Here is an 18,612-nt window from a genome sequence, read left to right as displayed (position 1 = left end):
CTTGAATGGAGATTTGGAGGAAGAAATATACATGGAACAACCTGAAGGGTTTGTGGTTCCAGGTAAAGAAAGAAGATATGTAGACTTTTTAAGTCCCTTTACGGACTAAAACAAGCACCCAAACAATGGCATGCGAAATTTGACCAAACAATGTTGTCAAATGGTTTTAAGATAAATGAATGTGATAAATGTGTGTACATTAAAAATGTTCCAAATCACATAGTCATTGTTTGCTTATATGTGGACGATATGTTGATAATGAGTAATGACATTGCCAATATAAATGCTACTAAGCGTATACTAACTAGCAAGTTTGATTTGAAGGACTTGGGAATTGCTGATTTAATTCTGGGGACTAAAATCCATAAGACTCCTCAAGGTCTGGCATTGTCACAATGTCATTATATTAAGACAATACTTGAAAAATTAAAGCACTTAGGGTTTAAAGTTGCAAAGACTCCAATTGACGTGAATCTTGCATTAGCAAAGAACAAAGGGCAAAACATATCACAATTGGATTATGCTCGTGTGTTGAAATGCTTAATGTACATCATGCATTGTACACGACCAATTCTTTGACAATTGAACTTAAATTCCGCTGAATTGTATAAGTAATTAGTTTATATTTTTATTAGATTGGTTAAACTTAATCTATAAGATATAAATTTGAAAAAAAATTAACCCAAAAGCAAATTAACAATAAATTAAAACTTTGTAGTTACTTCAACTACATTTATAACAATTTGAATTATTAAAAAAGGATGAGATTAGGTCCCAGCAGATTTAAACAATCTTATTTTTTTGAACATGAAAAAATAAAGAAACTATTGCGATTGCCGCAAAGGATAGGCGTACTAACGGCACAAAAATAGATAGAAGGTTCAAATTTGTCACAGAAGTATGTTATTATAAATAAAGATATCTTACGTAGTTATAACTAATTAAGAATTTGAATTCTAATTACTAATTAATAATTAGAAATTACATAATATTTATTATTAATAGCTTATTAAGAATTTGAAATTTTTAGTATAAATCTAAATAGAAAATTATTTATATTTCATGTCACTATAAAGTATAGCTTAAGTTTCAATCTGATTATTAAAAATGTAATTATATCGCGTAGAGAAACATATATATAATTACTTTCAATAATCATTACAAAAAATTATTTATTAAATTTACATTTTAAAATTAAAAGTTGGTTAATTACTAGTAATTTATACGTTGGAGTCTCAAGTTCATATATAGACCACTTCATAGGGTTTACAATTGTTTGACTTTATTTTTCTTCCTTTTCTGATATTCCTCCAGCAAAGAGAAAGGGAAATGAAAGCATTTGCAAATTGCAAGTGTTGCAGATGAAGCCAGAATTGTCTTTCCCTTTTTATGAAAAGTCGCTAAAACCTTTTGATTTTGGAAAGTAGACTTAATTAATCTGTATTTTATTTCCTTTCTCATATTACTCATTTAACCAAAATATCACATAATATTTTACTATAATTAAGTACTCCTAGGTTGAGAAAAATGAAATAGAGGGAATATCCTTCCAACCTATTCTCGTCCATTTATCAACCTTAAACATGGAAATTCAAATAAAAAGTAATTTAACTATGTCTATAATACCAAAAACAAATACTAAAAAAATACCAAATAAACTCGTTCCCAAAAATAAAATGGACCATATATATATATAATTATCATGTAAGTATAGCCAAGTCAGTAATCTATCTTACAATAACATAGTAATATTTATGTAGCGAGTTTTTTTCAAAAAAAGTAAAAATATTTCAGATCAACTAACGGTAGTGTCTTTTATCCTTTTAATTGGGCATATCTACCATGGGGTTTAAAATAAAATTTAAGGGATCAGATTTTTTCTTTTAAATCTTTTAAGTGTCATCACATTGATTTTACATAATTTGTGTAATTGAAATAGCAGCCTACTTATGTTTTCAGGATAAAAATTCTTATTTTTCAGCATACTTTTCAATGTGATATATATGTGAAAATAGCACGGACTAGCAGGTTTTCGGACTGATAATTGAAAAATAGTCAGCGTTTGTAAAGTCAATAAAAACTAGCCACTATTTTGCTAAAATACCGAAAGTTCCAGCATAATATGCTGGATTATGGAGCTTCTGCGTATAAACTTCCTGCATATTATATTGGAACTCCAGTACACGAAAAGTTTGCATAATATGCAGGATTATGGAGCTCTTGCATATAAACTTCCAGCATATTATGTCGGAACTCCAACACATTATAAAATTTCAGCACATTATGCAAAAAATTTGAACTTCGGTATATTATGCTGGAATGTTTTCGAATTTTTAAGGGTATTTTTGTTCAAATTTTAATTTTTAATTACATAAAAAAGTGACTAAATTTCGATTACTTTTAAAATTGTGGCTATATTTCAGCTAGCCGTTGTAAATCTGACTATTTCTGATTCCCCCAATATATATGCATAGTTTAATTATTTCTGCATTACAAAAATTAATTTTATGACTTTTGTACAATAACATAAAACTTGAATGGCGATATGTGAAATTAACCGGTGGATGAACTCACGAGTGAACTAGCAAGCGATTGACATTCTGCGACTTAGTTAACATGAAATAGTCATTCGCCAAAAAGAAAAACGAAAGGACGATAAAGAAAGGTTCAGCCTAAAGTAGCTATAAAAACAGGAAGATTAGAGGTAATTTGGAATTGGCAATTTTAGAACTAGAAAATGGAGGCCAGGACAATACTCTCTTCTATTGTTAGTGTTCTAGTTTTGATATTCTTAGGAATATCCATTTGCCTCTGCCTTGGGAAAAAGCCACCAGACAACCAGCATCTTTTTGCAAACCCTAGCCGAGCCGCTGATGGTGGCGTTGCGGTTGCACCGCCAGTTTCTCAGCCGCCACTCTAGCGGCAGGAACGTAGCATTAATGGTTGCGGCCGTGGTAACAATTAATATTAGGTGGTGTGGCGGTTGTGTATATATGTGGTTTTTTCCGAAGTTTTGTGCAGGTCAAGTTCTTCATTATTGGAAAAATTACTATCATGCAACAATTTGTACAGGTCAATCTTCATTGGCTAATTTATCATTCATTTGTGGTTGGTGTTCTTATTGATATTGTTTGTGATGTAAAAATATCATGGATGTCATAGTAGAGTGCCGTGATTCTGTTAGTTTTCTTGAAATCATTGGCTAATAGATTTGATGCTTTTTCTAAATGGAATTTAAGTTGTTATTTGTCGTGTTTTGCTTTTTGATAGTCAACTACATAAATTTTGACAATATTTTAACATGTTTTGTCCACCGTATACAACAACAACAATAATAAACCCAGTAGTTTCCCTCAAGTGGAGTCTGGAGAGGGTAAGATGTGCACAGTCTTACCCCTACTCGGGTAAGATGTGCACAGTCTTACCCCTACTCCTGGAAGAGCAGGGAGGCTGTTTCCGATAGACCATTGGCTAGAGAATGACCGAAAAAAGAAAAGGTAATTACAACAAGTAGGAACACTACAGGAAAAATGGCTATTAGCGACGAGAAAAACGGTCCCTAAAAATCAAAATCCTATCCCTAAAGATTAATAGCGACCAGGTTCACCTAGTTGCGACCTGTCGTTGTAGGCTTCACCGCTAAAGGTCAATAGCGACGGGTTATTAACACTGGTCCCTAAAGGGTTTCAACGACCAGCTCATTTCTGGTCTCTAAAAGATTTTTGAGGACCAGATTTCTGGTCCATGATAGTCATCTTCTATACGATAGTCTCCAAAACGATAGTCGTCTTCTAAAATAATAGTCTTCGAAAGCTGCATCTTGACTAGTAAGTTATACTCTCCAAAACCTGGAAAAAGGATGCAAACAATTATTGTTAAGAAAAAAAATATAAAGATACTAGAAAATCAATTAATTTATTGGAATAGATATTTAACCTCTTACCTGAATAAGTGCCCAAATTAGAAACATAAACCATCACCGTAAAACATAAGTGGGTTAGAAATAATATGTTTTGGATAATAAGAACATAAACTAGTTTTCCTAAGCCTTTATTTCTCTGATTGCTATTCTGCAGTGCTCCTTTAATTTTGTGATGGGGAATGAGGCGTGGGTTGGGGCGAAATGGGGGACAGAAACACACAGCATCAAAGCATAAACATGAGAAAAGGCGTGATGCTTCGTTAATGAACTATGTACTCTAATCAATTGGATATTTGACAATTTGCCTCCTTAAAAAGCACTATAATTTAGTATATACAAGACTGCTTGCTTAAAGAATACTCTGGCAATGATAGGCATGTATCAATAGTTTCAAGACTAATTCAAAGTCATCTCAAGGTAAATAAGTAAGATCAAAGTCATTTCAAGATATAGCTTGTGCTATAAGTAAATTTAGTCGATACGCGAGCAATCCAGGTCAATCTCATTGGATGGCAATGAAACGAGTTTTGGGATATTTAGAACATACCCAGGGCTTTGCTTTGCACTACAGTAAATATCCTACGGTGATTGAGAAATACTGTGATGCAAATTGGATCATCGATTCAGCTGATTCAAAGTCGACAAGTGGATATGTATTCACTATTGGTGGAGGAGTGGTATCTTGGAAGTCATCCAAACAAACGTTTATTGCCCGCTCTACAATGGAGGATGAATTCATAGCCTTAGATAAAGCCGGTGAAGAAGCTGAATGACTCCGAAATTTCTTGAAAGACATTCCATTTTGGCCCAAACCGTTGGCACCAATATGCATACACTGTGATAGTCAAGCGGCAATTGGAAGGGCTGTGAGCGTTATGTATAACGATAAATCTCGTCAAAAACGACGACGATATAAAACCGTTAGGCAATTACTCTCTAGAGGAATTATCACGATTGACTATGTAAACTCAAGTGATAATGTGTCGGATCCATTTACAAAAGGTCTAATTGGAGAGGTAGTTGAGAAATCATCAAGAGGAATGAGACTATGGCCGAGAACAAGTCATTGTGGCGGTAACTCTACCTAGAAGACTGGAGATTCCAAGATCTAGGTTCAAGGAGATCAAACAGAGTCATTAATGACGGTTCAACATTGTCAACTAAAATTTTGGTCCATTCTCGTGATGAGACAATGTTCAGTACCAAGGATAAAGCATTAAGGCTTTTTAATAATTTCTAAATTTGATACGGGGTATATCAAATAGTGTATCTACGGGATGACACATTTAGGAATCACCTATGTAAGTGTGAAGTGTTAGCCGCTTCAAGGAGAACTTTGTAAGGCCAGTTCTCTACGCACTTATGAAACCAGGCGGTGTTTATGGCTGAAATGAACACAACGATGGGAACCAAAGACGGTTAAGAGTTGGTTGTGTGACTTATGGTTGTCTAGGTATACACCAAAGTTCGACGGTTCAAAGATATCAAATCTATCGATTGACTGAGTATATCCGACATAAGTTCATTATGGAAAGTTCAAAGGGAAACCTACTTATCCAGATGTAATTAATCCTTGCTTGTGAATCACACAGTTTTTCATGCATATTTCCGTGATATAGCCATTCCCTATTCATGTGGGGGATTGTTGGGTTTTTTAAGCATTAATATGGCTTAAAAGAGGGTGAATGAGAAATGGAGGGAAATAAAATTTTTAAGTGAAATTTTAAGTTTACCCCCCTTGACAAAGGGACATTGTCCCATATTGGAAGAGGACGAGGTTTTTAATGGGTATATAAGCAATTGCTCTTCTTCTAGCTCTTAAAGAGTTGAGAAGAAGGCAAGCCTCGCGCCGTCGTCATCGTCGCTCAGCTTCGGCTTCGGATTTGGTCAAACAGAAATGTTCTTAAAAATATTTGTTTTAATAACAGATTATTAGTATTAATATTAAAATCCAACGGAAACATTTTCAATTTTTCAGTTGTGTAACTGAAAATTAAACCTCCCTCTTTGGATTTGGTCAAATGATCGATTGATTGATTGATTTATTTTTTGGACCAAATTTATTTGTTAATAGTAAATATTAACAGAAATGTTATTAAAAATATTTGTTTTAATAACAGAATATTAATATTAATATTAAAATCCAACGGAAACATTTTCAGTATTTCAGTTGTGTAACTGAAAATTAAACCTCCCTCTTCAATTCCCCGTTTATTATTGCATAAATTAGCCATTTATGTTTTGGCATTTATGCTATGGCCGTTTTGCATAAACAACCATTCTGAAGAGTTGCACCTCTTCAGTTTTCAGGCCAACCTTGGCTATAAATACAAGTCTATTCTCTCAGAATTTCAAAATGATTTTCTGAGTTCTCCTCCTTTCTTCTGCATACTAAGCAACAGTAAGTGTGATTTGCTACCGAACTTTGTGTTCGCTGAAACACTGGGGTTTGAAGTACCATTACACCAGTGTGTAATTCGTTCTATCCTGGGAGGAAATAATCCATAACTTTGGGTACTAGGAGGGGATTAAATTCCTTAAAGAAACACTGTGAATTCATGGGCTCGAATTAACTTTTGTTTCTTTACATTTTTTATTTATATGTTATTCTATTTTTTTCAGAATTAGTTTACAAATACAGTTTAATAACAGTACTTATGTATTATTCCTTTCAATGCTTGATAGTTGTGGTGCGTGGCAAATGGGTAGCTACATTTTCGTTTTTCCCCCCTACCTTTTGTTGGTCCATTCTCATCAATGAAAAAGGGGGGGAAATGGTATCCACAGAGTCTGTGCAACAAAACCTGGGATTAAGATTTTATTTTTATTGTTTATCTTTTTGTGTCTTGTTTGTAGGGGAGTTTTGGAGCTATTATAAAATTGTCTTTGTATGATTTATATGTCATAGGTTCGAATAGTGAGAATATCCATTAATAGCTTGTTTGGATAGTTGTTACATGTCGTTTCATAATGTATTGTATTGTATTATATTGTTTGATGAATACAATGTTTGGATAGGTTGCATCATTATCCGTCGTTTCATGATGTCACACATAAAAAATATGAAGAATAAACTTGTAACATTACTAAGAAAAAATAGGATACGAAGTAGAATTATTATATAAAAAAGTAGAGTAAAGGATAAAATATGATTATTTACTAATAAAAAAGGGCAAAATGAGAGAAAAGAGCAAGGTAACAATGCCACCACACCAAACCTATCATTACATAAAGTGATACTTTTCGTCGTTACGCAGCGACGGATTTAACAATATGATACAATAAAATTTAAGTACCAATCAAAACAAATATCTTATTTAAAGTAACAATATGATACAATTCAATAGGTAACAACCATCCAAACAGACTAATTGGATATTATTGGAGAAGAATTTGTTAGGTGTTTGCCATAATTTTCTTACCATATTTGGTTTTCCTATTTGTTGAAGGAAAGGGCAATATAATTACCTTAATTGAGTTTTCCTTTTTGTAGAAGGAAATTATAATTCTCTTATACTTGGTTAGTCCTTTTTCTTGTAGGAAAAAGTTTGGAGTTCTATAAATTGAAGATTCGTCCTTCTCATTCAGTAGCATCCACAATGTAGCCATAGGGGCTTGAGAGTAGTATTTAGGGGGAGAACTTTACGGGACAAGTGTTAGTGTGTCACTTGTGTTTGCCTCTTCGTGAGGTTGTTCTCTCGATATTTTATACTCTCTTTTTATATAGTGGATTGCTCATCTCCGCGGTGGACGTAGGTCAGTTGACCGAACCACGTTAAATGTTTGTGTATCTTTTGGTATATTTCTCCTTTGTTGTATGATTTATCGTCGCTCAAGGTTCGCTTTGCTAGCTTCCATATGACACTTGATTTTTACGGTCCTAACAAGTGGTATCAGAGCGAGGTTCAAGATAGGTTCATCTTGGCGGGTTCAGTTTTAGCCGCAACATATTTGACGATAATCGTAATTTTTGTCTAAGAAATTTGACCAGTGTGCTACGCACGTTGAGACAAACTTTGTGGTGGAGAGTTGGAGATGCGACCTGTTGAAGGCTATGTGAAAAAGGTGAATCAAGTTTATTTTGTCGGAAAATTCCGGCCAAGAGGGAGAATTGTTAGGTGTTTGCCATAATTTTCTTACCATATTTGATTTTTCTATTTGTTGAAGGAAAGAGCAATATAATTACCTTAATTGGGTTTTCCTTTTTGTAGAAGGAAATTATAATTCTCCTATACTTGGCTAGTCCTTTTTCTTGTAGGAAAAGATTTGGAGTTCTATAAATTGAAGATCCGTCATTCTCATTCAGTAGCATCCACAATGTAGCCATAGGGGCTTGAGAGTAGTATCTAGGGGGAGAACTTTACGGGACAAGTGTTAGTGTGTCACTTGTGTTTGCCTCTTCGTGAGGTTGTTCTCTCGATATTTTGTACTCTCTTTTTATATAGTGGATTGTTCATCTCCGCGGTGGACGTAGGTCAGTTGACCGAACCACGTTAAATGTTTGTGTGTCTTTTGGTATATTTCTTCTTTGTTGTATGATTTATCGTCGCTCAAGGTTTGTTTTGCTAGCTTCCGTATGATACCTGATTTTTGCGGTCCTAACAGTTGTCTATATTATACCCCTTGGGATGCAACCCTTCTCCGAATCCTGTGTGAATACGGGCCTTTTTGCCTTTTTGTGTCTTATTTCTTTACATGGTATTTCACATTTTCTTCTTGGTCAGCCATTTGAAAGATGCTCTTGGCCTAACCAGTTCAGTACCCATACATTTCATTGTTGTCTTTTTCTTCCCCTAATCCAATAAAAAACTATCCACACACATCCTATAGAATAAACAGAGAAGCAGAAAAAAGAACAGACAGACACCAATGGCCATGGCACAAATATTTAGAGAAATATTATTTCAAGAACCAAGTACAATTTTCATCAAAATCATGGTACTGATGAATTTAATATTTTCTGCAATATTGGGTATTTCAGAAGCTTTTGGAAAACAGAATCTTGAATATTCAAAGTTCTGGAATTTGAATTCTCAAAAGCAAGTCGAAACTAAGGTCCCAAGTAGAACTGGAATGCTTATAGCTTATACCCCTAGTCTAATAGCAAGTCTAGAATAAATAATCTATGTTGACCCAATGCAACAAGAGTCTAGTTAGGGACACCCAGAAACAATAGATACAAAACAAAAGAATCTTGTGATAGGAAAACAATATGTTTATATCATCAGACAAAAAGAAGGGAATAGGTTAGTAAACAATGCTTAAATCACTTAGTTTCAGCTACTTCTTTCCCCTGCTCTTTTCATATACTAGAGTAATTCCTTCCCATACGGAAGCCGAAGCAGAAACAAAGCTTTTTAGTTTGCGGCAAGTAGAGTAGAGTTTATTAATTGGTGTAGAGAGGTTTATTGAAGCAGCAACACAAGTGTAGAGTTTTAAAAAGGCAGATATGGAAGCAGCAGCACAAGTGTTCATGATACAAGCACATTCGAAAATAAGTGTAAATGCTTCTTTCATAGATTTGGTTCCGAAATAAGAACTTTAAGCATGTCAGCTCTATTCATGAAATTATTTTCAAAATACCACACATATAAACAACTTCATAAAGAAATCTTATATTTTCTAGGGGTATCTCATATTACTTGAAGAAAAAAGTAACTAGGATTTGCAGACAGCCTGTAATGAGCAAAATTCCTAAGTGAAATACTACTGAGATTAGTACTTCCTTTTTTATTTAGTGAAGAAAAATCAGTGTATGTAGCTCAGTTGTCTTCAAATCGAGTACTAAGTGAAACACTACTGAGATCCAAATTAAACCATGATCCAAATTATCTATGCTACACTTCTCATTAGCACGTGTTATTGTATATGTCCCACAATACACACCACAAATATTTAGAAACAGATCCCAAAATTGTCCTGAAAATCAATAGACTAGTTCTTAACACTATTTAGATATTTAGACTAGTTCCCACCTTTCAAGTCTTTTGTTTTTACTCCACCTCCAAAACCAAATACATGGCTACGAGTTTGAGGTCCAAAGCACTTTTCTACAATCTCTATGCTTGGAAGAGACGGTTCGGACATCACCAATTCTTGGATTTGAGCCTGAAAAGTATATAAAGAGATTATCAGAACACGTGCTAACTGAAAGTAAGGTAGATGTTCAATTAATCAAACGCACATGTTTCTCAATTGTTTCAAAATCAACAAGTGTGTTATTCTTCTTGCGAGTCTCAAAGAAAATAGTTGCCAAATCTGGTGGGTTGCCATCTTTTCCACCCTTCACATCAAAGTAAACCATGTCAAATAGTGTATGTCAATATTCAAAGAAAAGAATTGAGATATATTATGATAGCACCTTTTGATAAATAATTTCTCTAATTGGCTTGCTACCAATATGATGAAGCATCTTTAGCTTAGCTCTATTTGATGCGTTCCTATGGCTTCTCGCCTATATTTGCGTAACAATATTAGATTGAAATGTTATAAATAAATCTCAAACAATTGATCATAGTATGAAATGAAAATATATAACTAAGTATTATATGTCAAACCTGAAAACTTTCTGAAGAAAAATGCTCCTTTATCAACCATTCCCATTATTTTTTATCTACTCCCTTTGGCACATTTCTAAGAGCCTTTTGTATTGGCTTACCCTTCACATACTTTGCATGCAATTGTCCTCTCCATTTATTCCATAATTCTTTCATCCAACTCAAAATATGATCCCGATGAATATCCATGTCATCACTTTCAAATTTATCCTACAATAAAATAAATAAGTTTTAAACCTTTAGAGTATGTGAAAATAAATTAGTAGTCATTCAATGATTCAATGTCAAGAATTGGAATTCCCTCATAGTATCTGCTAAAAAGACAAAAATCCATGTAATTCAGTCAATAAGAAAAAGAATAATTACTAGGGAACATCAGTGTTCTAGCATTACAGAGATAATTCCTTGCCAACATCTAGTTGCCAACCTAAGAAGTCTAACAGATTAGAAGCAGGAGTAAGTGCGTTAATTGTCCACTTAGTCTTATAATCTCTTCTCTAACAGATAAGTTCATTCTATATAAGAAATAAAGCTCCTAGCATATATAATCAAATGAGAGAAAAATATATAAGTAATAGAGGCCATAGCCACATCTCCAGATTAGTAAGAAAAGAGGAACCTAAGAATAAAAACAGAACACTCAATCCAATTACCTCAACAGCTGCCCACATATGATTTAATTTTTCTTCCTTAATGTCATCCCACGATGATACACCCAACGGACACATATTATGGTCACGAACTAATTTTCCCAAGGGCCTCGCAAATAGATTGCTATTCTTTCCAACTGTTCGATTATTGTAAAATGTTACTTTTAGCTTCTGCCCCACTTCAAGTGATGCAACTTCTTTGTACTTGTTACTTCCTCGAACTTTTTTTACCTTACTAGTACATGAACCTACATTTACATAATGTAAAAGTATTTGTAAATATTACACAAATAATCAACTTATGATCGAATAGATTTAAGAACATACTTGGTTCAACTGTTTGGGTAGATTCCATCACTTGACCAGTAGATGGAGAAAATGCAATATCAGTTTGCACATGCTTTTTCTCATGAACAGAGGGAGTTACATTTGTTGTTCGCATTTCTTGAGCAGCAAACATTGTATAATTTGATTTTGTGCTGTTAGAAGTTCTTGCCATGCCTTGACTAGCGTAAAGAGCATTATGATGAAAGGATCCCACCTTATTTCCAGAAACCTCTGAATAGGACAACGATTTAAGCTCTCGCCCTCGTCCTCGTCTCATCCCTATAGCACCTGCAAGAAATCATATTAGTACAAAATTTTGCATTAAAATTTAGTTATATAAATTAGCAACTCCATAGATGTGAAGAAGAAAACTTTAGCAGATTGATACAACAATTGAATCTGATATCCTTAAAAGTGGTCATTGTAATCAGATTAGGTCATTGTTATATATTGATTAAGATATTTCAAGAGAGAAACTAAGAATGTATTTGTACTCTAATTATGTAATTATGCCTCTCTTTTGTCTATTTAGGTTCTCAATTCATAATATCTTGTACGTGTTAGACTTAGTACGAAGAGGAAATCAGTTGTCTGAGCCTCTCATTTCCTTTATCAACTCCAACTGAGATAGGATGAAGGTAGAGTGTTGTGTTCCTAGCTCAGTAGATTTGATAAAGGAAATGAGAGGCTCAGACAACTGATTTCATCTTCGTACTATGTCTATTTTTCATCTAAGTAGAACTGTTTCTGCGGTAAATTCGAGAAATCATACTTGGTTCGACTGATTTGGGAGATTGTATAACTTTATCAGTAGATGGAGAAAATGAAACATCGGTTTGCATATGATCTTTCTCAAGAACCGAGGGGATTTTAATCGTGCTTCGCATTTCTTGAGCAGCAGACAATGTAGAATCTGATCTTGTATTGTTAGAAATTCTTGGCACACTTTGACTAGCATAAAGAATCCTCTGATGGAAGGAGGATCCCAACTTATTTTCTAACATCCCCGAAGAACACATAGATCTAAGCCCTCACCCCTGTTCCTTTGCTATAGCACCTAGTAACAAAAAAATCATATTAGTAAAAACTTTGACATTAGAATTCAGTTTGGACATATTAACAGCACAAAAAATTTGAGAAACCATACTTGTTTCACCTGTTTGAATGTATTTCATAACTTCATCAGTAGATGTATAAAATGAAATGTCAGTTTGTATTTCTTAAGCAGCATGTTTGGTAGAATCAGACAACCATAGATCTAAGCCCTCGCCCTCGGTCCTTCCCAATAGCACCAGGTGCAACGAATGTATATTTGTTAGTAGACTTCATAGTGGATCCCACCTCCTTTCCAGTCTTTAATGGTTTCATATTAAACATACAAAAAAATCACAAGAAAAATTAAGACATTATAAAGACAATGTACTATCAATGAAAAAATCATGTAATCAGAATATATAACAATGGTTCTTAATAAATAAATAAAAATAATATATAACAATGATATGCTAATGCATATAGAAATAGCATACCTCATTCGTTCTTTTTCGTTTATTTTTGTGATTTTCTAAATCTACAATATCATCATCCGTTTGTTGCACAATCTCATAGGAATCACGAGGTTGCATCTTTCTCACTACACGCCAGCCTTTATTGGAATTATCATTAGCATAAAACACTTGAGATGCTTGGTCCGCTAATACAAAAGACTCATTTATTTTCAAAAATCGTCCCCAATTAACACTTACACAACCATATTCATCTTTCTTAACTCCTTTCGTGTTATCATACACATCAAACTAATTACATCAAAATAAAGCCACTCTTCTACCCATGAATTGTAATTCAAGAATATTAGTTAAAACTCCATAGTAATCAATATTTTCACTGTGTTTTTCAGTCTCTCCAACAACAATTACACCACAATTTTGAGTCCTTAACTGTTTATCATAATCTTCTCCATGAAATCTATATCCATTAACAACGTAGCCATTAAAATGTGTCACATATGGTGTAGGACCACGTGAAAGCGAGAGCAGATCTTCCATAAGCTGACTATTTTCTGCTTTATGCAATTTTGCAACCTATCAACAAGATAAAGTTGATTATTTTAGAATGAGTAATACAATATTAAGTTGCCACATTTGATGTGTACATATTACTCACCCTAACTTTAAACCATTCAATAAATTGTCTGTTCCACTCTCCATCAGACAAATTTTGAGTAGCATCTACATGAATTTGTGCAAACTCTCTACAAATTTAAGATGAAGCACAAATGTCATATAAAAATTGAAAGTAATCCTAAAGGAAACAAGGAGAATGAAATGATATGAAAGAAAAAATTCATACTCTAGAAATGGTAGAACTTCATCACAATTCTTTAGTATGTATATATGTGCCTGCTCCAATTCATTTGCTTCAAGTTCACACTGTTTTTTAGCTCCCAAAGATTTTCCAGAATTACAAAATAGAGATAACCCTCCATCAGATTTTTTTAAGCCACCATCATAATTTCGTTCAGGCCGATTAAAATTTGTATCAATTCTATGCAGATACCTTGAACACAAGGTCATACATTCATTTGCAAGGTACCCCTCTGCGATAGAGCCTTCTGGACAAGCCCTATTACCAATAAGAGATTTTAAAAAATATAACCATCGCTCTATAGGATACATCCACCGATATTGAATAGGTCCAGCAAGCATAGCTTCATTAGCCAAATGAATAGGCAAGTGTACCATGACATCAAAAAATGAAGGAGGGAAGACTTTTTCTAACTTGCAAAGAGTTATAGGAATTTGTGCTTCAATTCGTTCCAAGTCATCCATCATTAACACCTTAGCTCCAAGCATATTGAAAAATAAAGACAACTCAATAAGTGGTTCACATACATCTTTGGACAACATACCACGTAGTGCAAGAGGGAGTAAATGTTACAAAAGAACATGGCAATCATGACTCTTTAAGCCAGAAATCTTGTGTTATTTCAAGTTCACATTGAAAAATATTAGATGAAAATCCATCTGGAACCTTTAAATTTTTTAAAAAGAGGCATAATTTGTGCTTTTCTTGGGGAGATAATGTATAACTTGCAGTTGGAACTTCGTACTTTTCTCCCTTTTTGATGGGGTGCAGTTCCGGCCTAATGTTCATTTCTTGCAAATCTAGCCGAGCATTAATGGTGTCCTTGGTCTTTCCTTTGGCATTCACGATCATCCCCAAAATATTATCACATATATTTTTCTCAATATGCATAATGTCCAAATTATGCCGCAACAACAAAGATTTCCAGTAGGGAAGTTCAAAAAAATACTTCTCTTATTCCAGTTATCCTTTCGATTCTCATGTGATATTTTGATCTTTTTCTTTGGAACCTTCGTTAGATGTAGCCCTTCAAGATCCCGCACTTGATTAAGTATTTCAATACCAGAACGTATTTTTGGTGGGAGCCGTCGCTCTTTTGTGCCATCAAATGACTCCTTATCATTCCTCCATCTGTGATTAAGAGGAAGATATCGTCGGTGACCCATAAAATATTATTTCTTACTATTGGTCATCTAATTGAGAAAGTATCTTTATTGCAAAATTGGGCATGCCAATTTTCCTTTTGTACTCCATCCAGATAAATTTCCATATGCTGGAAAGTCATTAATGGTGAATAGCAAAGAAGCATGCAACTTAAAATTCTGTCCAGTAGATGCATCAAAGGTCTCAACACTAATTTCTCATAACTCATTTAGTTCCTCTATCAAAGGTTGAAGATATATGTCAATTGCATCTCCTGGACAATCTGGACCAGGAATAAGCATTGACATAATAAAATTTTCTTGTTTCATACACAACCAAGGTGGTAAATTATAAGGAATAAGTACCACCGGCCAAATGCTATATAAGGTTTTTGAATTGCGAAATGGCTGAAATTCATCACTAGCAAGTCCAAGTCGAACATTACGAGGCTCGGCCGCAAATGAGAGATGAAGTTCATCAAATGATTTCCAAGCCATTGAATCAGCTGGGTGCCTCATTATTCCATCATCAACTCTTTTATCATGATGCCATGTCATTAGAGAAGATGTCTTTGTAGACATAAACAACCTTTGAAGTCTAGGCTTTAATGGAAAATAGCACAAACTCTTAGCTACTATCTTTTTGCCTTTTTTATTCTTGGCTTCCCCGCTATGTTTATTTATTTTCCATCTGGATGCACCACAAATTTTACAAGAATCAAGTAAATTATCCTCCTTCCAGTATAACATGCAATCATTTATACAAGCATCAATCTTATAGTAGGAAAGCCCAAGATTCCGAATTACCTTCTTTGCCTCATAATATGAATTTGGCAAATCCGCTTCATCGGGCAACAACTCATCCTTTAACATTTTTAATAGCATTGTAAATGACTCATTGCTCCAGCAACCCATACTTTTTATGTGAAGCAATTTAATCAAAGTGAAAAGCTTTGAAATTTTTGAGTTTTGGTATAGTGGCTTCTCAAAATCCCTCAATAGACTGTAAAATCTTTTGGCTTCAACATTCGGTTCCTCTTGAAGTAAATCATCACAACCAATATCTGCAGTGCTTCTATCATGATTAGGATATAGATCTCTCAAAATTTCTTCTATTTCATCCTCACTCTCGTATTCTTCTACTTCATTATCATCTTCATCTTCAAGTTCCGACAGTGGCTCACCTAAAACTTCTCCATGGTGATACCAAAAAGTATAATTTTTTATTATTCCATATACTTTCAAATGTGACTCGACTGTCTCGCGTGTTCCTAATGTTGTGTTACAACATTTGACATAGGGACATCGTATTTCATACGATTCTCCTGTTGTTCTAAGAGCATAATCTAAAAACTTCTGCACCCCAATTAAATAGGCTTCATCGAGCCGATTATCAACAAGCTGCATCCATTGCTTACTTGGTGTCATAACCTTAAAGAGTATAAAAATATTAGATGAAAAAAATTATTTAGAATAACAAAATTACATAGATGCACACAACCTTTTATTAACTTGCAAACTCTTTTAGTGATCAATACTTCCTAAGATATCACAAGATGAGATAAACTATAAATTGAAAGTCAAAACAGATAATATACTCACACAATAAATACATGATGTGTCTTACATAAATTATTCCTATTCAGTTAATACATATTTCATCATAATTATTATGACTAACCATGGCACAGGTATATGTACTATTGTGATATTTTGACGGAGTTGACAAAACAACATAAACAAAGATAATGGAGGGAGATTTAGTAATGCAGAAAACTTTTCAGCTTTGTCGCTATTATCAACCCCATGATAGGAGCACATAACTCTTTCTCGCTATATTATATTCCTAACAACAATAGTTTAAAAACTGAATGATACAAAATTCTAATACAAGCATAACATAAATGAGTTTAAACAGAACCTTAATGTTTAATTTGAATAAATCAGATTTTATTTTTAACTTTTGCATATAATGGATTACATTAAAGATGGTTTATGCAATTTACATGTACAAACATACTGATTATGCTCTTACTGATTTTATTTTTAACTTTTGCATATAATGGATTACATGTGCTAAAATTCTAGAGTGAAGGAACTAAATTAGAACACATAATATGTAAAAAGTTCAACCAATTCTTCACCACATAACAAAATCCCACAATATACCCACGACAATTTCTTAGCCCTTCAAGCAAGTTTTCAAAACTCTTGTTTTGATGTAACCCTAATAGATAAAACCCCTCAATAAATCCACAAATACTCCAGTCTTAACACACAACAAAAATTAATATTTCAAAGAAAAAAAGAAAAGAAACCTAATGACAAAACCTCTGTTCTTGTTGTCCAAGCCCCAAAATCGAATCCAATACTCTCACTTTTACCTCCCACATAACAAAAATTAATGTTCCACATAAAGAAAAACTCAATCAAAGAAACATAGGTAAAAAAGAGAGAGAAATAAAGAAACAGATGAAAAAAAAAAATGAAGCAGAATAAGAAAAATTGAAGAAACTCAGTCTTGATGTAGCTGAATAATGTTGAGTGATTGAGAGGAATTTTTTTTAGCCAGACAATGCTTGATATCGAGCAACAAGTGTTTTAGGAGTTCAGGAAGTTCAAGGGTTTTGAGGAAGTACTTTCACTCATTTTTGATTCCCGCCTCTATCTCCCGCTGAATGTGATTATTAGAGACCGTTATATGTCTTTTTTTTCAGACCAGATTAAATCCCTTCGTTTAGGAAAAATAAATCGTGATTTATGGACCAAAAATAATCTCGTCCCTAAATCTTGGTCCCTAATAACCCTTTTTCTTGTAGTGGAATAAGGGCAAGATAAAATAAGATCGAATCCAAGAATGCAGTCAAACTCTAGGTAGTAAGAGTCATCTATGAATAAGATATAGAACCCATTTGGATTAGCTGACAAGCATTAGGTGCTGAAAAACAGTTTTAAGTGCTGAAATTGATAATAAGTTGCTGCAATATTTAATAAAAAAGTGCTGATAAGCTCTTTTTCTGTTAAAATGACTTAAATAACCTTAGAACTGTTTACACTTATAATAACGTAATTTCTTAAAAATTTTAGATTCCAGATCGATTCAAATACAAAATATTCTATTTGTCATTTTATTTTAAATACAGCTGTGCTTAGATAAGATAATTTTAATGATAAATATAATTTATTTTATGATAAGCATATAATCATAAGTTATAATAATTAATAAATTGATAAAAGTTTCTCAATAAAAAATAAACCTAAATAGAACAAATTATTCGAAGAGAAACAAACATTGTCTTCATCACCACAATACTTAGAAAGTAATATACCAAAAAATTGATATGTCCTCATTTATTACATACAGTTCAAAGATTAATACACAATCACATAGATACAAGTATGCAAAGGAACAAAGAATTTGCTTATCTTAAATAGTCAATGAGAATTGTAGACTTGAAGAGGTGGGAGAGGGGGGGATTAGGTTGAATACTTGAGGCAGTGAGTATCGATGTAGGAGTTTTGTTCTAAAAAGGAATATTGTTTACCGTGAAAATGATAACAACAATTAAATTTGTAAATGAGATTCTAAAAATACATGATCTATTTTTATGCTAGTTGTTAGAGCAGATGATGCTAAGAAGATGAAGTTC

General features: G+C 33.5%; 1 protein-coding gene across 4 annotated transcripts; it reads right to left on the bottom strand.

Moving 5' to 3' along the window:
* Positions 1 to 9,689: 9,689 nt before the first annotated feature.
* On the bottom strand, positions 9,690 to 17,617 carry LOC107783459 (uncharacterized). 4 transcript variants are annotated; one of them, XM_016604429.2, is made up of 11 exons: positions 13,806 to 17,617; positions 13,620 to 13,707; positions 12,986 to 13,537; positions 12,604 to 12,809; positions 12,229 to 12,513; positions 11,457 to 11,744; positions 11,133 to 11,377; positions 10,480 to 10,689; positions 10,284 to 10,376; positions 10,107 to 10,205; positions 9,690 to 10,030 (listed from the first exon to the last, which is right to left on the bottom strand). In XM_016604429.2, exon 1 carries the CDS (start codon positions 16,388 to 16,390, stop codon positions 15,182 to 15,184), a length of 1,209 nt encoding a protein of 402 aa, XP_016459915.1. In that variant the 5' UTR covers positions 16,391 to 17,617; the 3' UTR covers positions 9,690 to 10,030; positions 10,107 to 10,205; positions 10,284 to 10,376; positions 10,480 to 10,689; positions 11,133 to 11,377; positions 11,457 to 11,744; positions 12,229 to 12,513; positions 12,604 to 12,809; positions 12,986 to 13,537; positions 13,620 to 13,707; positions 13,806 to 15,181. The 4 variants fall into 4 exon arrangements, with proteins under 4 accessions (XP_016459915.1, XP_016459916.1, XP_075081027.1 ...); XM_016604430.2 differs by having other exon boundaries at positions 12,613 to 12,809; XM_075224926.1 differs by having other exon boundaries at positions 9,710 to 10,030; positions 13,806 to 16,944.
* Positions 17,618 to 18,612: the final 995 nt, after the last annotated feature.

The sequence above is a fragment of the Nicotiana tabacum genome, chromosome 11, assembly GCF_000715075.1.
Source record: "Nicotiana tabacum cultivar K326 chromosome 11, ASM71507v2, whole genome shotgun sequence".
NCBI lineage: Eukaryota > Viridiplantae > Streptophyta > Magnoliopsida > Solanales > Solanaceae > Nicotiana > Nicotiana tabacum.
Note: the sequence above shows the minus strand (reverse complement) of the source record. Positions and strands in the feature narration are given on the sequence as shown.